Below are 25,347 nucleotides of genomic sequence, written 5' to 3'. Positions count from 1 at the left end.
AAACTTATTAAGGGGGCAAGGTCTCATGTTTGAGTCATCTTCACAGCCGAGTGCTTGGAGGAGGTAGCCCCATAGCCTTTATTGTGCTTGATGCTGTCTTGGTGCATGTATTATAAATTATTTTCAATATTTTGGTCATCTGGTATTATTTTGGGGCATTTCTACTCTTTTCTGTTCTTTTGAATTACTTGCCTTTGTCATGCCTTTCTATCTGTTTGGGGCCGTTGTCCTGTGTGTTTTTCCTCAGTTCAAAAGAAACTAGTCAACTCAACATCAATATGTTCTGGAGCTACCCAGAGAAATCAAGAGATATGGCCTTAATATTCCCACTGCACTTTTTTCCATCGAGAACTTCTGTTACTTCAGTCTCCAAACTAGTCTTCTGAAGGCCCCTCCATTTTTGGGAGTTTACTGGTAAGTTATTTAAAAAAGAAAAAGAAAAAAGAAATCAGCAAAACCATTTCAAAATCATAAGGAACATCATTAATCTTTCAAAGAAATTTTAACATATATGCAACTTAACTTTTGTTTACCTGCGATGTGGTGAGGATGACAATGACAACGATATGTACAATGACAATGACGATGACGACAACAATGTTGACCATGGCAATGACATTGATGATGAAGACGATGACATGATGACGACGACAATCCGATATTTCTTTGAAAGGGAGTTGGTTTGGCTCCCTGACAGTGCTTAGAAGAAGACAGAGCTATGTGAGAAATGATGTTATACAAATGTTTGAAAAGCAGGCATATCTCACATGAAGGTTCTTAGCAATTGTAGTCTTGAAAACTAGGTAAGAATGGCTTTTGGTTAGATGAATTTCCAGTAGTAGTGGTTCTTCATCAGGGTTGACATTGATCTTATAAAAATAGTGGAAAGAGAAGAAGAAAAAGAGAGGAGAAAAAAGAATGGCTTGGCACATGTACTCCTTGGCATCATCAGACTAAAACACACACTTTCAAATTAAATTGATTTTGCACTTCAATGTCGAAGGTCTTAAAAATAGACAATAATTCAATTCTTCTTTATTAAATAAAGTTATGACATTCTCGAACAATTATCAACAAATGTAACAAAATAATTAAACCCAGACCTACTAGATGTTTTAACTGGACCTCAAATATCTGAATGAACTAAGGAGAAAGGAATTAAATAACGTTTCGCAACACGTGGTGAAAAAGTAGCACGGTGATTTTTACTCAACTCACACATATCACATTTTAGACATGACATCGACAACAAGGAAGGAGTGACTCTTAAGAATCTTCAATGATGAATGACTGAGATGATAGTGCCACTGATAAGCTGAGGTGTCTTTTTTTATTTTTATTTTTATGTTACGCTTACATCGTCATGATCAAGATAGTACAACTCATCATGCTCATGTCCTCCACCAATCTTCCTCTTCATCTTTAGGTTTTGGAAAACACAATGTGAATGATAGAAAGTCATACAACAGTGAAGGGATTTGGTAAGTTCGTTAACAAATAAAAAGCATAAAGAAAATTTTGGAACAAATAAAGCAAATGATAACGAAAGAGAGGGACTTATATGAATAGGTACCCATTCCATATACTTTAGATTGGGTACCGTTTGTCAAAATGACAAAAGTGTCTGTTAATGGGCTATTAATAGACGAAAACACACTAGACTAACTTGTCATATGGTCGGACACTCTAGAGTCAATTACTCATGGAGTATGAGACTTGGATCCTAAACAAGCCATACCTAGACCACGAATGTAGTTGTAGGAGTGGAAGTACCTACAAAAGTGGTAAGAATAGAATGATTTTGTTCAGCAACTTGGAATATTCTTCTCAAGTCAGAGTAACCATCTCACTAGTCACACGTCTGTGGAGTAGTAGATGTGGAATTAGCCAAAGAAGCCCACTACTCCCTCTGGTGTGGGAAGCTTGATTAGGCCATGCAGGCTTCCCATGGAGATCCCAACAGTTTTCAACAAAATGATTGGAAAGCTCACAATGCATGTACTTCATAGGTCCGTGACCTCTATCGTGGCCACCTCCCATGTCATCACATCCACCTCTTCTTACATGGCCATCATCGTGGCCCCATCGAGAGAATAATGTTAGAGCCTGGTTGTTATTGGCTCCACTTATAGAGCCCAAAGATACACGCTGGATGCGTGCATACACTTGAAACATAACACATCTTTGCCATTCAAAATATGTTTATGAATTGGTTCATACTCACATTTCAATCCAGATAAGAACTTGGCTACTTGGAAATCTTCACATTATATTTCCAAATTTGTAGTGGGAGGTTGGTGCATATTCAATTCCTCCCACATTTCTTTAAGTTTTAAATAATATTCACTCAGAGTTTTTTTCTCCTTGTTGAACTCCAAATATCTCTTTAGACAATTGGTACATACAAGAGATATTTTTCTCACATGAATACATCTCTCGTAATACATTCCACACTTCTTTTGCAGTATTAAAAAAACGTTACGTTAGCACTGATGGATGATTCCATACTATTCCACAACCATATCATAATTTGAGTATTCTCCTAGATCCATTGTTCATATGTATAAGAACTCTCATTAGTTTTATCTGCGGTCAAGTACTTCAATTTTTCCTTTCCCATTAAGAATATTTGAATGGACTTAGACCACTAGAGATAGTTTGTTCCATTTAATATAATAAAAGGTTATTTGGACCCCTAAAAACTCGGATGGATTTATGAATCCAGGTCTCGAATCATTTCTCACTTTCATTTGGGACAAGGGACTAGAATATATATTGCAAGCTTATACAGAAACAGGCTACCCTTTCGTGATCAACAAACACTCAACTTGCATGCTTCACACAATTGACACCACCCTTGAAGAGAACAACCAAAACTGAGTGATGATATCCTCCCATTCTTCTTCCTCCTCATTTTCGTTTGTGCACCTTGTTACCCACCTGTCCACATGCTTTTACTAATCACAAGGTGGTGATCACAAACACAACATCTAACGAAGGCAATCAGCCTATTCGTTCACACATCCGACGAGAGGTGATGATCATGAACATTTCATTCCCTTGTCACGTGCGGACCATTACCAAGGCCCAGCACAACAAAAAGAAAAGAAACCCTAGGTTTCTTAAATTATTTTTAGCAGCAAAGGGATGGGAGGGCCCAAAAATAAAATAGAAACAATGATACATTAGGGTAGATGGGAGAAAGATGGATTGGATCATAAACAAGATAACTCGGATACTATGTCAAAATAGTGGAAAGAGAGATGGAATAGAGAAAAGAGAAGAGAATGGGTTGAAAGTTTCATAATTATAGAAATGCCATTAATAACAAAAGCAAAATCCCTTCTATGTCCTAGATCAAAATAGCCCATCTAAATGGACCTATGTATGCCCATATCACATTCATTAACATATCCCTTTATTACACTTGATATTGATGAATTAACCACTGATGTCCAAGATGAAATCCCTTCATCTCTTTCTTTTCTGCTGAATAATTTGGTGTGATCGATGAGACTAGAGAATGCAAATGATAAAGTGTAGGTTGGAGAGGGCTATAGAATCTACAAATTTAATTGGCAAAACCAAGATGGAGTATTAGAGTGCAACCTTAGGAGGAATAACTTCATATGCTAGGTTTTAGTTAAAAGTGATGGGCCAAGATATTTTTTCAAAGTGATTTGCTTCGTTACCTTGGTTTGAATTATTTGAAAGGATTTATAGATTAATGGGGATGTTTTCAATGGAATTCTTGGTGGGAGGATTAAGTGGAGAGGCACATATTTGGAAATCCCTTTCAACACGTGATGCGGTCAAGGGTCACACCATCCGATCTCTATGGGGCCAGCTACATTGTGTATGTGACATCCACTCCTTCCATTAGGTTTAGCTGTCAATGTTATGGCTTGGAGCCAAAACTCAGTCTGATCCATCACTAGGTGGGCCACATTACAGAGAAGAATGGGGATGTGAAACACACCATGAAACTTCCTAGATTCTATGTGAGGCCTACAATATATTTTATTTTCCATCCAACCTGTCCATCACTTGCACCTTACATGGATGAAGAGACGCTCCAAAAATAAGCTTTAATATATTTTATTTGCCATCCAACCCGTCCATCACTTGCACCTTACATGGATGAAGAGACACTCCAAAAATAAGCTTTGTACAAAACCACATCTCATGAATTTAGAGGATTTAGTTGTGATTTTATGTTGTTTCCCATGGCGTGATCCACTTTACTTTTGGAATGGGCTGTTTTTGGGACGTATGCTGAAAGGCGGATCATGATGGGTGGAGTGGATGTTACAAGCACAATAACTTGGTCCTACAAAGCTAGGGTGCCATACCACTTGTTTTAAGAGGATTCTGGTAATTGCAAGAAACCAACCCCCCCCCCTCAAAAAAAATAAATAAATAAATAAAATCTAAAATTAGAAAAATGAAAAGATGGAAGGAGAGTAAATAGACTGGCATTTCTGGAAACCTTGTAAATTTCTTTTATTTATAAATAAGAAAATGGACATTATTTCTTTTCTCCCATGTCATATTTTTCATGTCTTCATGAATTTAGGATGAAAATGCTACTCTCTTGATGCGGAAGGAAAAGAGTGACGCGCGGGAACTGAAATGCTTATATCAGAAGTATGCGGACATTTTTAAACATGGAGGAGAGAGTGCATCGGCTAGTAGGTATCAGTCTTCCCCCAGCCTATGAATTGCACCATTTTGCTTTGACAAATCTGAAATATATGGTGTTCTGAAGTACCTTCATAGCCTTTCGTGGTAGGCCAAATAAATCCATTGAGTTCTTATCTGAATTTTTCACAGGGAACAGTTGATGAGTCTTTATGTAATTGCTTCTGTTCTGCTCGAAGTATGGAAGACAGTTACATCTGAAGCTGGTCTTGAGGTTCCTACACCTTCACTTTTTCTTTTGCAGATTACTGCAAACCATGTCCAAACTTGTACCAGATTTTCCAGGTACTCCAGAAATAGCTTACTTTTGTTTTACATTTTTTGACAGAAACTTGCTTCTGGTGAAGACATTGAAGAAAAACCTGAGCTATATGTTCCTTACAACATTCTTCCACTTGATCCTGGAGGTGCACAACAAGCAATCATGCAGCTCCCTGAGGTCAGCTGCTATACAGTTATATATATATATATATGGTACTGTGTTGGACATCCACACCATGCATTTGGTGGGTGCCCTCTAGGTTATGGGATATTCCAAAAATCAGCCATATCTGGAATTCAAGTGGGCCATGCCTTCTGAAACCATGTGAAATTGTGCCTAAAACATCTAAAACCACTTGGTGGGGCCTATCTAAGTTTTTGATATGGCTGAAACCTAGTGTGACCCCTCATCAGAGTTTTTCTGCTGAGTAGAATTAATATTTCCAACTGTAGCCCTCTCGAAGTTTCTGATAAAGGAATGATCTGCCGTATAATAAGCTATTAATATGATACAGATTAAAGCTGCAGTTGCAGCAGTCCAGAACATTCGTGGTTTGCCACTAGCAGAAAATCATCAGAAACCAAGGGCCTTTCTGGATTTACTTGATTGGCTGCGCTATTGGTTTGGATTTCAGGTAACGTATTACACATCATCCCCCTTTTTTCTTATGTCTTTTTCGCTTTCCATATTGTGGATCATATTCTTATGCTAGCAACATCACTAGTCACTGGTTACAGTTACACAGAGAAATGATTTGTGCAATACCTCATATTCTTTCTGCACATTTCCTAAATTTGTAAGATGGACTGACATTACATATCTATCTGTCTATCCTTGCAGGAAGGAAACGTAGTCAATCAGAGGGAGCATCTGATTTTGTTGCTTGCTAACATACATGTTAGGCAGATTCCCAAGCCAGCATCGATGTCAAAGGTTTTTCTTACTATTATTTGTTTAAGTCACAGGCTTATATTTCTGCATTCTTTGAATCATAATATTCTTTATGCTATACCAGTTAGATGAAAGAGCTGTGGATGAGCTGATGAAAAAGGTGTTTAAAAATTACAAGCACTGGTGCAAATTTTTAGGGAGGAAAAACAACCTCTGGTATGATGTTAATTATCCTGTTTGCTCATTATTTTGTTTGGTATGCTATGATTTTGGTGAATCTCCTTTTCATGTCAGTCATTCATCACATGGTTTTTTAGAAAGAGCTTTTTCTTGTTAATTTTTTCTTAGTTCTTGGTCTTTTGTTGCTTCTGTTATTGTTGTCTGCAGGCTACCTTCTGTGAAGCAGGAAGTACAGCAATATAAAATTTTATATACAGGCCTTTATCTTTTGATATGGGGGGAGGCTTCAAACTTGAGGCTCATGCCTGAGTGTCTTTGTTACATTTTTCATCATGTAAGCTGCAATCCTCGATTTGTTGTTCATTCATGATACTTCTATGATTCTATGTTCTCCCATCCTTGTCTTGTGCAGAGAATGTTAGTACCTCTAAGAGTGGAAGCTTTCATGTGATTGCAGTGGAGACAAACTTATTACTCTTGATCACCTCGAGAATTAGAAATATGGTCTCCCTAACATTTGCTTTATGTGCAAAAAGGAGTAAACAGTCCGTCCCCTCTTCACTCATTGTAGCACAGCGCAGAATGTTTGGACATATTTCATCAACCTTCTCAAGATTTCTTGGGTCTTCCATGAGTCTCAGCAATGTTGTGCAGTTGGGGAGGTGTGCTCTCATTGGCTTTATGTGGGGAGTATGGAAGGAAAGAAACAAGAGAATGCTTTCAATGGTATAACAGCCCTGTTATCCAAACTGGTAGAAACATTGCCTCATCAAATGGGCTCTCTTGTGTCCCAAAATTTGGGGGATTTCCTCCTTGGATCTTCTTTACTATTTTTGTTAGTGGCTAACAGGGAGGCCAATTCATATCCCACTATGCCATGGTGGAAATGCCTGCCTAAATACTGGCGGAAGCAAAATTTTGACAGCTTCTCCCTTGGTAATCCCAGATCAAGTGGTATTGGTGGTTTGTTGAGAATGCAAAAAACGATATCCTCTTTTCCTTCTCCGGTCCCACTGGTGAAGAAGTGTGACTAGACCGGAGGCTTTAGCTCTTCGTGAAGGTTGCATATCTTTGTCAACCACTTTGCCGTTCCACTATTAGTGGAAGGGAATGTGATTACATGTGCTTCTAAAGTCCACTTTGAATCTTTGAATCTTTCTTCATCTCCAACGAAATTCATCACTTTGCCTCGGGTTAAACATTCGTTTGCCCATGTAGGTTGAGAGGTGAATCACTTGGCTGATATATAGGCGAAGAACAGTGTCTCTAGATCTTCTCTTTGTATCGGGAGTTCATTCCCACCCCCTAATGTAGTTTCTCAAAGCTTTTGAAGAGAATCTTGCTAATTCACAAAAGGAAAAAGAAAAAGAAAAAGCAGCTTCATTTCAGTTTTGGTGCAAATGAACTAGATTATTATACTGTCCTATATGCTTCTGACCCCTCTTCTATTAATCTTGGAATTTGGAGATCTTTTCTATATTGCTTCAACCCAAAGGTGGGTTTAAATAACCACTCTACAAGACTTATACAAGGAAGCTTATTTAGAGCTTCTCTATATATAGTATATTACAACTAATGATATCCCATATATACAATATTCTCACACCCTCCCTCACTCTGATGTGGGATAATAAACCAACATCAGTTTGCCACGAAGAAACTTATGACGGGATGAGGTCATAGTTTTGGTAAATAAATCAGCAAATTGTAGTTCGGGTGTCACATGAGGAAGAGAAATGATTCCAACTGTGTATTTTTTTCTCACAAAGTGGCATTCTACTTCAATGTGTTTAGTGCACTTGTGAAATACTGGATTGGAAGCCAACTGAATAGCACTGAGGTTGTCAGCATATAATGGAGTCAGCAAAGACAAATGAAACCCAAGATCTGTCAACAATCCCTGGAACCAAGTTATTTCACTACATGCCTCTGCCATTACACAGTATTCGGCTTCCGTACTGGATCTAGATACCGTGGTTTGCTTCTTACACTTCCAGCTAACCAATGATTGTCCAAAGAAAACACAATAGCCAGTGGCGGACCGTCGTGAAATGGGACAACCTGCCTAGTCTACATTAGAGTAAGCAGATAATTGTAGATCATGCAATGAAGGAAAGAGAAGTTCCTGATTGAGGGTACCTCGAACGTATCAAATAATGTGATGAACTGCCGTCATATGCAATGTGCTAGGTGCCTCTACAAACTGGCTAACAACATGAACTGTATATGAGATATCAGGACGAGACATAGTGAGATAGACTAATCTCCTCACCAGCTGCCTATAGGATGTAACATCGGAGAGAGGGTCTCCATCATCTTTCCTATGCTTGACATTTAATTCCAGAGGAGTCTCATGGTCTTGTAATCTGTAAGGTTTGCTAGCTTGATCAAATCACGGGTATACTTCTGTTGACTCATGAGATAACCTTGAGTATATTACAACTAATGATATCCCATATATACAATATTCTCACATCTTCCTTAGACAAAATATATCTATGACCGTAGATTTAGTGAGACACTGTCCAGCAATATACTCCACCCTATGCTGTGTTTTATAACTCTTGTTAGCTATTATGCTGACTATAGGTTCACATTTTAAGTTCAAAATGGATCTTACGCTGACAGTTTGGTTGATGCCATTGTAGCCTATCGAGACAATAGTTGCCAATAGGGTTGGCCAGCTTAAGGGACCTAAACTCTAATTTATCTTATTTACTCCAGAAACAGGTAATGATTGTTATGCTTCATTTTAACTTTTGGTTAAACTAATCCAGAGAAAGAGATCCATGTTAATAGTAACCTTATACTTTCAGTGTTTTCTTCCATTGTACTTCAACAAGTCCAAACCAGAACTCGTCAATTGTCAGAATGAATGTGTGGGGCCAATATGGAACTAACCTCTTTTAAATCCAATGTTATTTTCACTTTGACATGGTCTGTTGATATTGTTGGATATGGGCCTGTGGGGCCCACTTCCGGGCAACTACTAGTGGGTGGGTCCCACGCAAGTTTCCCTCCTTTTATCCTTTCCGATTTCTCTATGTAGCTTAAAGTTGAATTTCAAACTTTGAGGTTTAAATTCAACTTCAAACTTGAGATTGGTATAAGGTGAGATTGGATGAGACCGGATTACTTCTAGCATCATTCAAACTCCTCAACCCTTCCCTTTAAATAGGGATGGGATAGCATATGGACACCTCTAAATTCACTAAATTTGGGTCTCGACCATCCTAACATCGTTGAATCCAGTCCAGACACTCCACAATTACTGGAAGTCATCAAATTTGAGTATGGGCCACCCCAAGGCTGTCAAAATCCAGCCCAGATTACTACTCAATTGCTGAAAGTCACCGGATTTGAGTTTGGGCCTCCCCGAAGCTACTGGAATAACAATTGCGCCCCTCCATAGTTACTGGAAGTTGCTAAGTATGAGTCTGGGCCACCCCAAAGTTGTTAGAACGTCATATTTGGAAGAAATCTTAAAGTTGAAGAAGTGGAAGACTGAAAAAAGTTAACGGAGATTCCTAATTATCATTTCACCCCATGCTAAGGGAAGGATGTTAAGAGTTTGAAGTGTAGTCTAGATAGTTCATTAGCTTCTACATCCTTCTTTCAAGATCTAACCAAAGAAGGCAGCCCCCATCCTTGTCTTGTGTAGAGAACATTATTACCTCTAAGAGTGGAAGCTTTCATGTGATGGCAGTGGAGACAAACTTATTACTCTTGATCACCTCGAGAATTAGGAATATGGTCTTCCTAGCATTTACTCTTGATCTCCTCCTCTCATGTTTAAGGCTGCAAATGGGTCAACGGTCCTGATGGGGTACCTAGACCCAACTTGACCTGACTGGTTTGTTAAATGGCATGGGTTTGGTCTAAGAATAGACCCAGTTGTTAAACGGGTTTGGAGTTGGTTTCCTTTAAATGGGTGGGTTTGGTCTATGTTGTAAGGGACCCATCCAGAATCATACCCGTCCAGACCCGGTTTTAAACCTGGTAAAAATGCTTGCATACCTTGACAAGCAACATGGGGAAATGATAAATCCACCCCATATCTGGCTGAGAATATGGGGCACCACGGAATTCGAATTGACACGTTGGAGATGGTGGGAATAGTGAACTAGGATGTATGCGGATTGTATGTGAAAGACTTTTGCAGGAAGTTCCTACACTGGGATGCTAAGTGGGGCCCACTGTGATATTTGTGAGAAATCCGCTCCTTCCATCCGTTTTGCCACATGAAGGAGAGTTCATGGAGACTATATACCATGGCCAAAATGGAGTGACTGACCAAATATAGATACTCATCTCTATTTTTCCGATCTTTACCTACGCTGTTATTTGCATTTTTGTTATTATGAGAAGTTGCTAAATTTTACTTTTATTATTAGTTGGCATTTTTATTCTTAATTGGCATTGATTAATTTTGACATAAAATCAAGGTGACCCAGACCCGTTAGACCTGACCAACTCCTTTAGACCCCTTTTTTAGTGGGTTTGGTTTAGGGTATGGATATCCCTTAACCAAACCCGTTAGACCTGACCCATTTATAAATGGGTCTGGCTGGATCTCTCTTTATTAGACCCATAACCATTTGTAAATGGGTTTGATTGGGTTGACTCAAACCCGACCTAGACCCGACCATTTAGTAAAAGGGTCTGGGTCTAAAATTTGGACCCAAACCCATTTAGTAAATGGGCAGGTCTGGTTTTGGCTAAACCCGTCCCAAATCTGACCATTTACAGCCCTACTCACGTTCTCTTCTTCTTCTTCTTCTTCTCTCTCTCTCTCTCTCTCTCTCTCTCTCTCTCTCTCTCTCTCTCTTGCTCTTCTTCCATTGTGATTTACATGGTATCAGAAACTTCTGATCCAAATACTTTCTCCAATTTTTCCTTCTTCTTTTCTTTCACTTTCCTATTTCCGATTTTGAAGCTCCATTGTCCAACCCCTATTCTCCTTGTGAGATGGTGAAAGAGAGAAGTTTTTCCATCACCATCCTATATAGATGAGTTTGGAATGAAACACTAAATTCTCCTCAAGTGCTTCCTCCATCCATGTTCCCTCTGGAAGTGGCATCCCCTTCATCTCAAGGCAGTAGATCTCACTAGAGGATCGTTTGCAAACCCTTATAGCTTTGGAATCAAGTTCCAACAAGATTTTCGACACTAGATATGGGTCTAACCCCCTTCAATGTCGCTGGAATCTGCTTTCTGGCATTGTGATAGCATTCAAATACCTCCATTGTCACTATATTTGGGTCTAGACCACCCCAACACCATTGAACCTAGTCCAAATCTCTCCACAGTTGTCGGATTTGAGTATGAGACATCCCAATTCTGCTAGAATCTAGCCTAGACTCATACACAATTGTTGAAAATTGCCAGATTCGAGTTTGGGCCACCCCAAAGCCGGTAGAATCACATCCAGACCCCTCCATAATCGTCGAAAGTTGTCAGATATGAGTCTGAGCCACCCCAAAGTTGTCGAAATGTTGTTTGGATCCTATTTTCATCGGACCACCAAGATCTGACTTTTAAACCATTGATAGGCCTCGGAAAATCGGTTTAATTCTATCATTTTTTTTTTTATAAATGTTTTTATGTTTTTATGTATTATCATCCCTAGTGTTTTTATTTAAATGGGAGAATAAACACACTCAGATTCCATTTGGACTAATGGACAGCCCCAGTGGGATGAAGCGGTTCTAGAGTTCTCATGAAGATTCTATCATGGAATGTTTGAGGTCTAGGCTGCCCTCGCAAGTGGTCTCAGTTGAAAGATATTTTCCGCCGTTCAAAATCTTCTTTGATCGTCTTACAAGAAACTAAGCTTTCATCAATGGACAGTGGTATTGTCAATTCCCTTTGGAGGAAGAAAGGTAAGTTTTGGCTTGCCCTCGATTTCGTTGGATCAGATGGCAGTGTTCTCATTCTTTGGGACTCTTTCTATTTGCTTTCTAGAAGAAATTTGGTCGGGCACCTACTCTTTAAATAGTCTTTCGGGAGAGCTCTATGGGCTTCCATTGGATCTTTTCTGAAGTTTATGGCTCGACCAACCCTTCCTCCAGACCTTCTTTATGGAACGAGCTATCGTTGGTCTATGACATGTGGAACCTCCCTTGGTGTGTGGGAGGGGACTTTAATGTGGTTTGTTTTTCTTTAGAAAAATCTTCTGAGGGTAGGATTTTTGCCTCATTGAGGGGGTTCTTGGATTGAGTTAATAAACATGGTCTGGTGGATCTGCCAATTGGTAAGATCAACTGCACTTGGTCCAATGACAGATCTGCCCCCACCATGTCTCTTATGGACTAATTCCTTTTATCTCCCGACCGGATCCTTTGTTTTCGATCGGCGTGCCAAAGTGGTCTTCCCAAACCAATTTCTAATCACTGTCCTATTCTTCTTGAGAGCGATGAGATCAACTAGGGGCCTAAGCCTTTCAGATTTTAGCTCGCTTGGATGGCAGTTAAAGGTTTTTCGGATCTGGTCTTTAATTGGTGGAAGTCCTCTGTCGAAGGTCAGCCAGGCTATAGGCTTTTAAAAAAGTGTCAAATGTTGAAAGTTAAGCTCAAAGATTGGCACCAGGAGATTTTCCTCCAAGGTGAAGCTTAGGCTTCCTCCATTCTTCAGTATCAAAGAGGAGTTAGGTCTCCTATTTGAAGATGAGATAGCTGAGAGAGCAAGACTTTCTGATGATTACTGTGTGAGACTTAAAGAGGAGGAAATTAAATGGAGGCAAAGGTCTCGTGCGTTCTAGTTGAAAGGGGGGGACTGTAATACCAAAATTTTCCACATGGTGGCCTCTACTAGGGTGAGGTTGAACACCATTGCCTCCCTTAATATTAATGGCTTTGATGTTTTAGATAAGAGGACTATCACTAATCAAATTGTTGATTTCTTCTGCAATCTTTTGTGCTGGGATGGTGTCTCTCACCCTCGGCTTGATTATCTCCCGTTTAGGTCCGTCTCGATGGAAGATGCTTCTAATCTTGAGAAACTTGTGGATGTAGAGGAGATCAAGGAAGCTGTTTGGGACCTAAGTAGGGATAAAGCCCTAGGTCCGGATGGTTTTCTCATAGTTTTTTTCCAGATCTATTGGGAACTGATTAAAGTGGATTTGTGCAGCTTCATAGAAGATTTCTTCCTCCACAATCGCCTTCATAGCCTTAATCCCCAAGATCGAAAGGGCTCTGCATATCAAGAACTTCCGTCCAATCGGTCTTTTGGGAAGCCCCTACAAGATCCTGGCTAAGATTTTGGCTTAAAGGTTAAGACAAGTAATACCTAAGGTTGTTTCTCCATTTCAATTTTCTTTTGTCAAATGTAGAAAAATTCTTGATTCGGTTTTGATTGCTAATGAGTGTCTGGATTCCGTTGCTAGATTTGATAAGGAAGGTATTCTATGTAAGCTTGACCTTGAAAAGGCTTACGATCATGTCGATTGGGAGTTTTTGGATTCTCTTGAATCATATGGGATTCGGTATTTGGTGGAGAGCTTGGATCAAATATTGCTTAACTTAAATTAAATCTCTGTTTTAATTAATGGCTCTCCCTATGGTTATTTCAGGGCTTCTCGGGGTGTTCGGTAGGGAGATCCTCTCTCTCATTTCCTCTTTCTGCTGGCCATTGAGGTCCTCAGTGGCATGTTGTCTAGGGGCGGGATTTAGGTTTGTTTAAAGAATTCTCTATGGGGAATTTGTCCTCTCTGATTTGCCATCTGCAATTTGCAGATGACACCCTTCTCTTTTATGAGGCAAAGGAAAGTATGGTTACCTTTCTTTGTATGACTATGTGTTGGTTCAAGGTAGTCTCTGGATTGAAGGTGAATTTGGATAAGAGTTAAATTATAGGTATCAATTTATACCTCATGGTAACTTTTTCTTTGGCTTCCTCTGGGTGCAAGGCAGGTTCCTTTCCAATGCTTTACCTGGGTGTCCCTTTGTGTATAAGGAAGCCCCCTCTTTATCCATGGGACATCATTATTAAAAGGATGGATTTATATTATCCTTTCGGAAAGTTAATTTACTATTGATGTAGGACTGATGCATGAACCAACTATCATGTGAGATCAAGTAGCAAAATTAATATAATTAACAAAAAAACATAAACCTTGTCATAAACATCATAGATACCATGAAAACCAAAAGAACATCATGCATAATCCTAGCCTAAGTTACCAACATCGTCATACAAGATCATTAAATAAAAGGAAACTAGGATCTAATAGATTTAGGGACATCCAATTAACATAGGGTATAATCTATCTCAAAGTAGAAGACCTAATACAACCTAGGGATTAAAAGGTTTATAGATTAGAAAGTGTGAGTTAGGGTTTTGGATATAAGGGGTGTAAGGATTTTGGGTGGATTGAAGAATATGAAAAGTTAGGGTTTGGGTAATTTGGGAAAGTAGGAAAGTTAGGGATTTTAGATTTAGGGTTAGGGTTTTGGGAATGGAAGAAAAGGGTTTTGATCTAAGGATGATGGAAAACCAAAAGGGGCACGGTGTGGTCATTCGGTCAACCCAAAGGATTCACACGTGTGGCCATACTGTCACACATGTGGCATTGGATGGATGGGTTTATGTTGGTTAGGGTTTGGATGATATATAGATAAGGGAAAGATGGGTTTATGAGAAGATGAAGACTTAGGATGGAAGAGTTGAAGAACTTGAAGAAATTACTTTGATGAAAGGAAGAGAGATGGATGCAGGACAATTAACCACTTGCTCTAAAAGGTCGAACCATTAGAGTATGACGAATTAATCCCTTTATCTCATAGCCCAGGCCCCACATCTCATGGGTAAAGACCTTGACCGAACCCCCCTCGTGGGCCCCAAATCACATGGGTACCACCTCACACGAGCCACCCACCTCACAGGGGCCACCCACCCCGAATGTGCCCCTGCATCCCACAGGTAACCCCACTCGAGCTCGATGTGAAAATGCCCTTGCATTAATCACCCTCGGTGAGGAGTCTCGAACATGAGACCTCTCGCTCTGATACCAATTTGATGTAGGATAATTTACCATGCTCTATTAGTTTGAGCTTTTAGAGCAAGTGGTTAATTGTCCTGCATCAGAGATGATGTGGGGATAGATGGATATCTCGCACATCCGTTGATGAAGATTAGCCTCACACCAATCTCCCTTCTAAATCACATGAAAGTTTCTTCAAATCTCATGAAGATGAAAGAGAAGAAGAAAATGAGCAAAGCTTTTTTTTTTTTTTCCACAAAAATCAATAAGGGAGAGAGTCACACGCCCCCCTTTTGTAGCTTCAAGAAATTTTCAAAATTACAACAACCACCCTGTTTATGTGAATTTTGACGAAAATACCCATTGTCAAAATAAAATCAACATAAAACACTCATAATGGTGCCCAAACATAACATAACCAAAACTAAGTCCGATAAGCGAATAAAGTCTAGGAAAAACTAGTGTGGACAATCCGCGATCAATTATCCAATCATGTGATCCAATGGCCCGATCGTCACATCCATCCAATCCAACGGTCTAGATCACTCCATAAAACAGCCCATTTGCATATTCTTAGTCTGGGGTCTTGCAGATACTCCCACATGCACATGGGGTCTTCAGCAAGATCACGGGTACTTGCATAGCCATGAGGAAATTGGGGCAGCCCGCCTTCTCCTCTGATATGTACACAAAGGTGTACGTGACGTGATGTCCTCATCAACTATTCCTGGGAGGGAGGATCAATCTTAACAAATCATTTCTCTCGAATCTCTCAGTCTATATATATATATATATATATATATATATATATATATATATATATATATATATATATATATATATATAAATTTTCCTTCTTCCAGTGCCCAACATCAATTTTGAGGAAAATAGACAAATTGCGTAGAGACTTTTTGTGGCAAGGAGGGTCAATTTCCAGAAAGTTTCCGCTTTGAAACTGAAAAGAAGTCTGCTCCCCCTTCAATGAAGGTGGGGCAAGTATTAAAGACTTATAGCTTATTAACAAGGCTTTCCTTGCCAAATGGGTTTGGAGATTTGGGTGAGAGGAAAATAGCCCGTGGCATCAAGTAATTTTGTCTAAATATGGTCTTTTCCCCAAGGTTGGTGGACCAAATCTTCCTCCTTGTATAGAGCTTCTTTTTTGTATAAAGGAATTGCTAAGGTGGCCCCCCTAGTATTTGATGGTATCTCCTTCTCCTTGGGGAATGCCTTTAGATTGCGTTTCTAGTAGGACTTGTGGTGTGGTCCACCAACCCTTGCGACTTCTTTCCCCTCCCTTTTTGCTATCTCTAGTAACCCGAACATTACTTTTGTTGACTCATTCCTTCTGGATAGAGATGGAGGTATCCGGGTCCCCTCCTTGCACAAAAATTTGACCGATGCTGAAATTTCTGATTTATCTCAACTTCTGTTTCGAGTGCAGAGTTTTAGGCCAAATCCAAACTCTGAGGATTTTATGACTTGGCCTTTGGTGCAGTCGGGTCTCTTTTGAGTCAGATCTATGTACAAGAAGCTGGCAAATCCTCAACCTTCAGTGTTTCCTTCTCCTACAAGTCTAGTCTAGCATTACGGAGCCCCCCTAATGGTTGTGGCTTTCGGGTAGAAATTGGATTTTAATAGTTGATAACTTGAAAATAGGGTTGTTGCTGCTGAGCATTTGCCTTTTCTGCTTCAAGGCTGAAGAGACAATGAATCATCTCTTCATTCATTGTTCCTATACTATGGATATTTGGTGGAGCATCCTAAGAATGGCAGGGTTATCTTGGGCCATGCCAAGAGATATTGCTGATCTTTTCTGCCTTTGGCACAATGATCACGGTGGAGCTCTAGGGAGAAGCAACTGGAGGATAATTTTTCTAGCTGCCTTTTTGGACCATATGGGTGGAGAGGAACAATCGATGTTTCAGAAATCAATCTTCTTTAGCCTCGGGGGTGCTATCCAAAGTCCTCTCTTTATTCAAGGATTGGGCCCATTAGTTGGGGTTAGGTTTGGTTTTGTGGTCCTTTCCACATGGTTGTTTTTTAGGGTGATGGGCTTTTCTTTTTCTCCCAGTCGTGGGGCTGCTGTTGTATTTTATTTCTGTCCTGTCTAGTTTTCTGCTTTTCTTGTTTTTTGTGTTTGTGGCTTTAGTGCTTGTAATTCTTTTCTTTTCTAATAAATTTCCCATCTTTCAAAAAAAAAAAAAAAACTAGATGACACAAATTATTTAGTGTGGTCCTATGGAGCTCAGGTGTATATTGGAGCACGAAAAAGATTGGGATACATTACAGGAACAAAGAAATAGCCCAAACCTAAGGATCCTACTTATGACTAATGGGAAAGTGAAACTAGCTTGTGATGTATTTTGGTTGCTAGATTCCATGCAACCCAATATTAGTTGTGGTCTCTATCTCTTGAATATTACAAAGGATGTATGTGATAAAGTAGCCAGAATGTACTCTCCCCAGGAAGACTGAGCCCAACTTTATCAACTCCATACAGGGATTAACAATCTTGAACAAGGTGATGGAACCATAGAAGAGTATTTTGCTAAAAAAAGGGAAGGATTACATAACTGTCAAACAACTATTTTTGAAATGAAAGATATGGAAAATCAATTAAGACAACTCAAAATCTTTTAATTTTTCGCTGGCCTTCGTTTGGACTTTAAACTTCAACGTATACAGATCCTTGGGAGAGAATCTCTTCCTGCCCTAGAATCTATATATAATTACATACACATAGAGGCTAGACGATGGAATGTCTATCAAGCTATCCTTCTGGAACAATCAACCTTGAATACAGACTCTAAAAGTGCAAAAGGTTAAGGAATTGGAAGAGTAAACATTGACAAAGATAAGCCTAGATGCACACACTGTGGAAAAATACGACATCTAAAAGAATATTGTTGGGTTCTTCATCCTAATCTTTGACCAAAGGATGTTAGAACAAAGTTTTCTGCTAATATGAGCATTATTGAAGAGTCTTTTACCAAAGGACAAAACCATATTGACTAAGACTACAGGACATAACCATCAGTGAACTATAACAAGTGGTAGCTCTTCAAGCCTCCATTGCAACTTTTAACTGGATAGGGAAATTATATACTCCTGCAACCTCGAATCATGTCTCTCAGACTTCTTGGATCATTGATTTGGGGGCATCTGAACACATGATGGGTGCAGCTGTTGGATTATTTTCCTACTTTCTTATTTCTGGTAATATTAGATTGGTTGATGGTTTCCTCTCTAAAGCTCTGGAAATGGAAATTTTCGTCTTTCTGATTTCATATCTCTGTCCTCTGGAATTCATGTACCATCATTTCCATCTAATCTTCTTTTTCTTAACTCCCTAACCAAACAACTGAATCACTATGTCATTTTTTATCCTCTAATTTATATTAGGTAATATTTAGAATTATGCAGAAAGTAAAATTCCATGAAAGGTAGCCTGATTAACCAATTAACTATTAGTCTATTCAACCCTTTTGTATTTCTAAACACTCTTCTTGTTGTAGATGGCATATGAATTATTTGGCGTGTTGTCTGGTGCTGTTAGCCTGGTTACTGGGGAAAAAATCTTACCAGAGTATAGAGGAGGATCTGAGTCTTTCCTTTACTCTGTAGTTACCCCAATATACGACGTCGTAAAGAAGGTATTCTTTGAGTTTATAGTTCATCTGATTTCTGAAAAAAATTCTATTGAGTTTCTAATTTTCTCCTCAAACTCTAAAGGAAGCAGAGAGAAACAGAAGTGGGACTGCTGAGCATTCTAAATGGAGAAACTATGATGACCTCAATGAGTTTTTCTGGTCAGAATCATCTTTTCTGTGGTTTCTCTTTCTGTATTTTAACACTATAACAAAATTGCGATGCATCTTCCTTTGTCATATGCAATGACTTGGAGATAATAAATATTCTCTTGACATTTGCAGGTCTCCTGATTGTTTCCAGCTAGGTTGGCCCATGCGCCTTGACCATAACTTTTTTATCACATCTGAATGCAAAGATGGCCATACTGCCAATGCTAAGGTGTTTACAAAGATGCTGTTCTCTGTGTTCTTTCCTTATTTATTATTATTATTATTTGTGTGTGCGCGCGTGTCCTTGTGTGCAAATGAATGTAAAAGGACTAGTCTTTTAATGTTCCTTTTGATTTGGTCTTTTCAAATGAGGCACATTTGTCTTGGTCTTGGTTAAGCAGAACCATGAAAAACTTGAAGATATTAAATGCTGTTCATTTTTTGTGTGTATAATATTAGGTCTCGCCATTGCAATTCAGTAAAATAAAAAACAAAAAACAAAAACTTAGATCTTCTGACAATGATATAACTGAAAGGTGGCATTGTATCTGTACTCTTGTCAGTTAAAACTTTTCCATGTTAGGTGAACCTATCAAGTCATTCGTAACATTGTGCAAGTCATGCTATGAAAGGCATGTTGTCACATCATCTGCGGTTCTCTGTTTTTTTCTTGGTCAATAAAGTTTAGTTAATCATCCTAAAGATTTTTATTTTTATTTTTTATTTTTTATTTTTTATTTTTTATTTTTTATTTAAAAAAAAAAAAAAAGAGGAAGAAGAAGAAGAAAGCCAATTTTCAAATCAGCAGTTCAGAGAGGAAATTAAGTTACATTCATTATTTGTAAGAACACACAGAGACACACTACATCTGGCTGTTGGGTAAAATATAAGGGCTTGGATCTAGGTCTCTAGAATGCTTTTATTAACGCTTATCTCTAGACTAATAGCATATGATTACGAAATTTAGAAAATGGTTGAATGAGGATGGGCATAGTTATAAATGCAATGCATTAGTAAATTTGATGTCTAAGAGAGTCTGTTATATGTCATTATCTGTTCTATGTCATTATCTTAGATCTAGCATTCAAAAGGATGGAGAGGTTGAGCAGGATGGCTTCAATAGAATTATGGCTGGGTTCCAATTAAAAAAAAAAATAGAAATCGCAGATGGGTGGATGATGCCTTTGAAGTGGTGCTGCATGCTGATGAGGCCTAAAGAAAAATTATACAAGTGACTGGCTACATCAGGCAGAGTGTTGGGCAATTAGAGGCAACATGAGCAGAGGGTGCAACATGTGCATCCTGTTTTTTCCCTTGTATTATTATTCTAAAGTCTCATATCCTTCTCTTGTTATATTGATCTCTAGGATACCAAAGATGAAGATCGTGGGAGAAAATGGTTAGGGAAGACAAATTTTGAAGAGATTCGCTCATTTTGGCACCGTTTTAGAAGCTTTGATAGGATGTGGGCGGGCAGCCGGGTAGGTGGGTGTGTGTGTGTGTGTGTGTGTGTGTGTGTGTGTGTGTCTTTGCATCTTGCTTTTTCCCTTGTATTATTATTCTGAAGTCTCATATACTTGTCTTATTATATTGATCTCCAGGATACTGAAGATGAAGATTTTGAGAGAAAATGGTTAGGGAAGACAAATTTTGTAGAGATTCGTTCATTTTGGCACCTTTTTAGAAGCTTTGATAGGATGTGGACATTTTTTATACTAGCTCTTCAGGTATAACGAAAGTTAAATGAAAAAGATGATAATTGTTTATCTAATACTAGTCTTTTTGGCTTACTTGTTTTCTTTCGTAAATTATTAGGTGCTGATAATAATGGCTTGGCATGGTTTGGGATCACTGTTTCAATTTGTTGATGCAACAATATTTGAGGATATTATGAGCATCTTCATAACTTCTGCAATTCTTAGGCTCGTACAAGGTATTATGGTTTTGTTTTTCCAGTAGGAATTTATTCTTCTCAGAGGCTATGAGTTTTTCATTTGTGATCATGATGATTAGGAGAATAGGCTGGATTTTTATTTTTTATTTTTGGCAATATTCTTATTTGTGCCATCTTTTATTATTTTATTATTTAATATCAATTGCACTTTGAAATTTGGAAATACAACTTACCCTTTGAACCACCAATCTGTATTGTGTATTGGTTGATTTTTTTTTGTGTGTGTCTATGTGTGTGTGTGTGTGGGGGGGGGGGGGGACCGCATCATTGCCTGCTGTTTTATGTTGATTGTCTCTCCATATGAGACCCTCATATCTTGGGGGTTTCTCATATTGGATTCCACCATGGAGTGTTGCAAAGCTAGAGGATGATGGGAAGTTGGGTGCTGTTAGAGTAGGGTAGTTATTCTAACCCTATCCTTGCTTGCCGTTTTACATTGGTTGTCTCTCCATAAGAGGCCCACATATCTCTACCCTTTGCATACCTATTTGGAGAAACTAGAGAGGAAATGAGAGGGATTGAATCCAAAAGGTTTAAAGTATCATGACTATTGTCCAAAACCTATATATATGGGTATCATTTGGAAACGAAACAACTTTATGGGCCCAAACAGGCTGATACAACATAGTATCAGTGGTGAATGTGATGCAGGACACATGCTTTAATTCTAACATGCAACGTGGAGATTATGAAAGAGTCCATAAAGTAATTCAATCAACAAAAGATGCTAACCTACCAAGTAATTAAGAATAAATAATAGGAAATAAAATCTGATTTAACCTAAATCACATGCCGCATGCTAAGAAATCACATAAATCAATTAAAACTGGAACCGATTGAAGGATAGAACTTCCAATTTAGCATAAGCACATTCCACACTCAAGGAACAAATTTATAGGTTTTATGATTAGGGTTAGGAAGGGGAAAATCTGAAATATGGAGAATTAGGGTTCATGGGAATTGGGGATTTTGGAATTAGGGTTTTTAGAAATTGGAGAAAATAGGAAATTGAATATCTAGGGTTTAGACGGTTGTAATGGAAGGGAAAAGCGGAAGACAAGAGAAGAAAAGAATACATTTCGAAGAGGAGAAAGAGGAAGGATGTACCTTGGAATCCACCAAACAAGCTTTTACCCTTCCACAATTTAATTGGAAGGGAGGGTTTTTATTTATTTATTTATTATTATTTTTTTTTATAAGGAGGAAAATTCCTTCACACAAGAGAGCTCTACTCTTCCTTTTTTTCTTCTCAATAACACTACTAGGTTTGGAACCCCACCCCCTTTGTGCTTTTATAATTAAAAATTCAGAATTAAATCCAACATAATTACAACTATGCCACTCATTGAAGTGAAGTGGCCCCATTACCCAAAATAAGAAAACTAAAACATAGATTATCAATTTCAACCATCAAATAACTCCAAAAAATAACAAAAAACATAAATAAAGCAAGATCAGAGTCTAAGGGGCCTAGATCTAAAAAAATCTGGTAGCCCGATGGCCTGATCAACAAGATCCAACGTTCGGATTAACACGAAATAGAAATCATATGACTAAAATAATCTCCTAAGTAGCCCACATGCATCATCCCAAGGTGAGGTCTTCCTGATGCACGTCCAATGCATGCGGGGTCTTCAAAATGGCTTGGCTGGCCCTATCTGGACCTCGTCACCCATCCACAAAGAAAGTTGCGCTGATGTGAGTGGTCGTTTCCATCTCTAGTACATCCGACTAGGTCCTCAGATGTCCCCATCAGAATGATACCGTACCTGATACACCCAATTTGAAACCTTGATTAGATCTATTCAGTGACACTTAGATCTTGAAGACCTACTTATTAAACGCGCAGATGCACATAACACAAATAGTTCCTGGAAAAAAGGTTTTGCGAAAACCGAATTTTATTTTTGTTGATAAAATAAAATAAAATCCTAAGGGTCATGACTTATACTCCCCTAGATGTTCATCCAAGGATTTGTGTGGGATCTCTTTCAAGCCTAGATTAGAAGTGTCAAGGAATTAGTTATCTTTTTTCTTCTTTTTATTTTTTATTTTATTTTATCTTAGTGACATGATCTCTTCAAATTTCTAATGTTCAGTCTTCGCACCCTTCCACCCTTCTAGTTGCAACTGGAAGAATTTCTGGGTTTTCAACTGCCTACTGATATCCATCGCTCCAACTCTAATGTCCATTTTTATCCACCTGCATTTTCTGTTATCCATTAGAGTACTAAAGCTATTTCCTCTAATATTTCTTTGTTGAGCGCATTGCTTCTTTTTTACTTTTCATATGATCATATGATAGTCTTCCTTTTTTAGTAGACTTTCATATGATTCTTTTGTCTTTCAATAACAATATCAAGATGGTTCAAGTGATTTATATTAATGTTCACACCTGCAGTAACCTTCGACATTATTTTCACATGGAAAGCAAGGCACTCTATGCACTTCTCCCAAATCCTTAGATACATTATGAAGCTTGTCACTGCTGCAACATGGACCATCATCCTTCCAATCTATTATGTGGATTCTAGAAGAAACTCTTCTTGCTCTACCAAACGGTTTAGGAGTGGAGTTGGAGAATGGTGCTTCTCATCATATATGGCTACAGTTGCAATATACTTGTTGTCGAATGCTGTTGGGATGGTATTATTTTTTATCCCTGCAATTAGCAGCCATATTGAAACCTCAAATTGGCGGATTTGCTCAATTTTGTCTTGGTGGGCACAGGTAAGCTTCCTATAGATTGTCTTTGCTGAGGTCTTTGTTGGTTTTAGTCCCCAAGCCCTAAGATATTCCTGCATTTGTATTGTGGGACTGGCCAGCTTTATGTTAAACAAAATGTTACCAAAAAGAAAAAAGGAAAAAAGAAGAAGGGGGAATAAAAGAAAGAAAGAAATGATCACTGGTGCTTGTTACGTTACAAAATAATTTCTCTTCCAGTTTTCATAGAATTAAGCCATTCATATTTAAACTTCATATCATTCACTTTTTGACTACTTGTGAAAATACGGATCTCAAAAGATTATGAATTGGGTAATGAGCAATAATTGTGCGATGGATGTGAAGACCATCTTCTTGTCTAACAGTAGTTTGACAGTCTACAGGAAGTTCTGTACACAAGTGGCCAAATGCCTATGGAACTGATTTTTGGGCCCCATGCCTAAGTTTTGTTGTGGCATCTAATGGCTGGAGTGGATTTCATATAATCATCATGGTGGGCCCTGTAAAAATCAAGGGTGGACTTCTCTCTTCCAACTATTTCCTTTGGTGTGGCCCACCTAGATCACAAGTTAGCCTGATTTTTTTTTGCTCTAGACCTAACGTGGGATTACACATATAATGTTCCAAGTGGATCTCATGTACACATCTAGCTGGGCCCTATGAAAAATCAAGGGCCCATAAGTTTTTATTTTTATTTATTTATTTATTTTTATTTTTATAATATATTAGCTAAAATAATGGATTCCCACCCTTCATTTTTTTGGGGCCCACTGTGACATTGTTTACGAAATCTAATCTGATCATTAGATGTGTAATCTCACTTTAGGCCTAGGGCAAAATTAGAAAAAAAAATAAAAAAATTAGGCTGACCCGTGATTTAGATGGCCCACGCTAAAGGAAACAGTTGGTCAAGAGACGTCCACCCTTGATTTTGATAGTGTCCACTAAGTTGACTATGTAAAATCCACTCCAACCATTAGATGTCACAACAAAATTTAGATATGGGGCCCAAAGTTCAGGCCCATCTATGATTCACATGAGCCACACCAAGGGAAATAGTTTGGATGGTGAGCATTACCTGTACATTATTTCCAATCGTGTGGTCCACCTAAATCATGGATGGGGCTGATTTTTGGGCCTTGAGTCTAACATGGGGTGATGCACCTAGTGGACAAGTTGGATTTCACATAAACATCACAGTGTGCAAAATTCAGAGAATTTGTGGCATTGGTATTGGCTGTCATTTGGTTTTAAATCAATGTAGGAGATGGTACTATTTTGAAGCATCAAATCTTTTTTTTTTCCCATGCACCTTTTGTAACTTAGGGGAGCTATATGGTCTATAACCATCATCTTCTCACTGAATTTGTCTATATAAGACGGTTCATAGTAGTTGGGTTTCCTATTGCACTATTATAATGGAGGTCTATATAAGATGGTTCATAGTAGTTGGGTTTCCTATTGCACTATTATCATGGAGATATTTTGGGTCATTAATTGCAAGTTACAATTAGTATATGTCTATTGCATATGCATTCTAAGTTGGATATTGAGTAGATAGTCTGCTTCATCATGCATCAATCCTCTGCTGGCAGATCACCTGCTGTCTTCCCGTCAAATGATTGTTGTGTTACATCTTGTTTAATATGCTCGTTATAAGATGTGTTCATCTATTTCTCATTTGAGAGTATGGGATTTCCTTCAATTTCCAAGGCGTCTGATTCTAAATGTAGTGTATCTCCTCATAAGTGGGTTATTTCCTCATGCAGCCACAACAATATGTTGGACGGGGAATGCAAGAACGACAGGTCTCCGTTTTGAAGTAATTCCTTTATTCATGAGTTTGAGTGTATGT

General features: G+C 38.5%; 1 protein-coding gene across 3 annotated transcripts in view; it reads left to right on the top strand.

The window, feature by feature from the left end:
- Positions 1–25,347, top strand: part of LOC131240837 (putative callose synthase 8) — a 52,039-nt gene that overhangs the window by 6,366 nt on the left and 20,326 nt on the right. For all 3 annotated transcript variants that reach the window (XM_058239329.1, XM_058239328.1, XM_058239330.1), the window contains exons 3-17: positions 4,577–4,695; positions 4,834–4,915; positions 5,030–5,140; positions 5,478–5,597; positions 5,804–5,896; positions 5,979–6,070; positions 6,242–6,368; positions 18,530–18,667; positions 18,747–18,823; positions 18,947–19,043; positions 20,182–20,295; positions 20,416–20,541; positions 20,630–20,747; positions 23,170–23,498; positions 25,262–25,314. In XM_058239329.1, coding sequence (XP_058095312.1) covers positions 4,577–4,695; positions 4,834–4,915; positions 5,030–5,140; positions 5,478–5,597; positions 5,804–5,896; positions 5,979–6,070; positions 6,242–6,368; positions 18,530–18,667; positions 18,747–18,823; positions 18,947–19,043; positions 20,182–20,295; positions 20,416–20,541; positions 20,630–20,747; positions 23,170–23,498; positions 25,262–25,314 — 1,796 coding nt within the window. The remainder of the gene's footprint in view (positions 1–4,576; positions 4,696–4,833; positions 4,916–5,029; positions 5,141–5,477; positions 5,598–5,803; positions 5,897–5,978; positions 6,071–6,241; positions 6,369–18,529; positions 18,668–18,746; positions 18,824–18,946; positions 19,044–20,181; positions 20,296–20,415; positions 20,542–20,629; positions 20,748–23,169; positions 23,499–25,261; positions 25,315–25,347) is intronic.

The sequence above is a fragment of the Magnolia sinica genome, chromosome 3 (assembly GCF_029962835.1).
Source record: "Magnolia sinica isolate HGM2019 chromosome 3, MsV1, whole genome shotgun sequence".
In the NCBI taxonomy this organism is placed as follows: domain Eukaryota; kingdom Viridiplantae; phylum Streptophyta; class Magnoliopsida; order Magnoliales; family Magnoliaceae; genus Magnolia; species Magnolia sinica.
The sequence above is the reverse complement of the archived record's forward strand: the minus strand, read 5'-3'. Positions and strand labels throughout refer to the sequence as shown.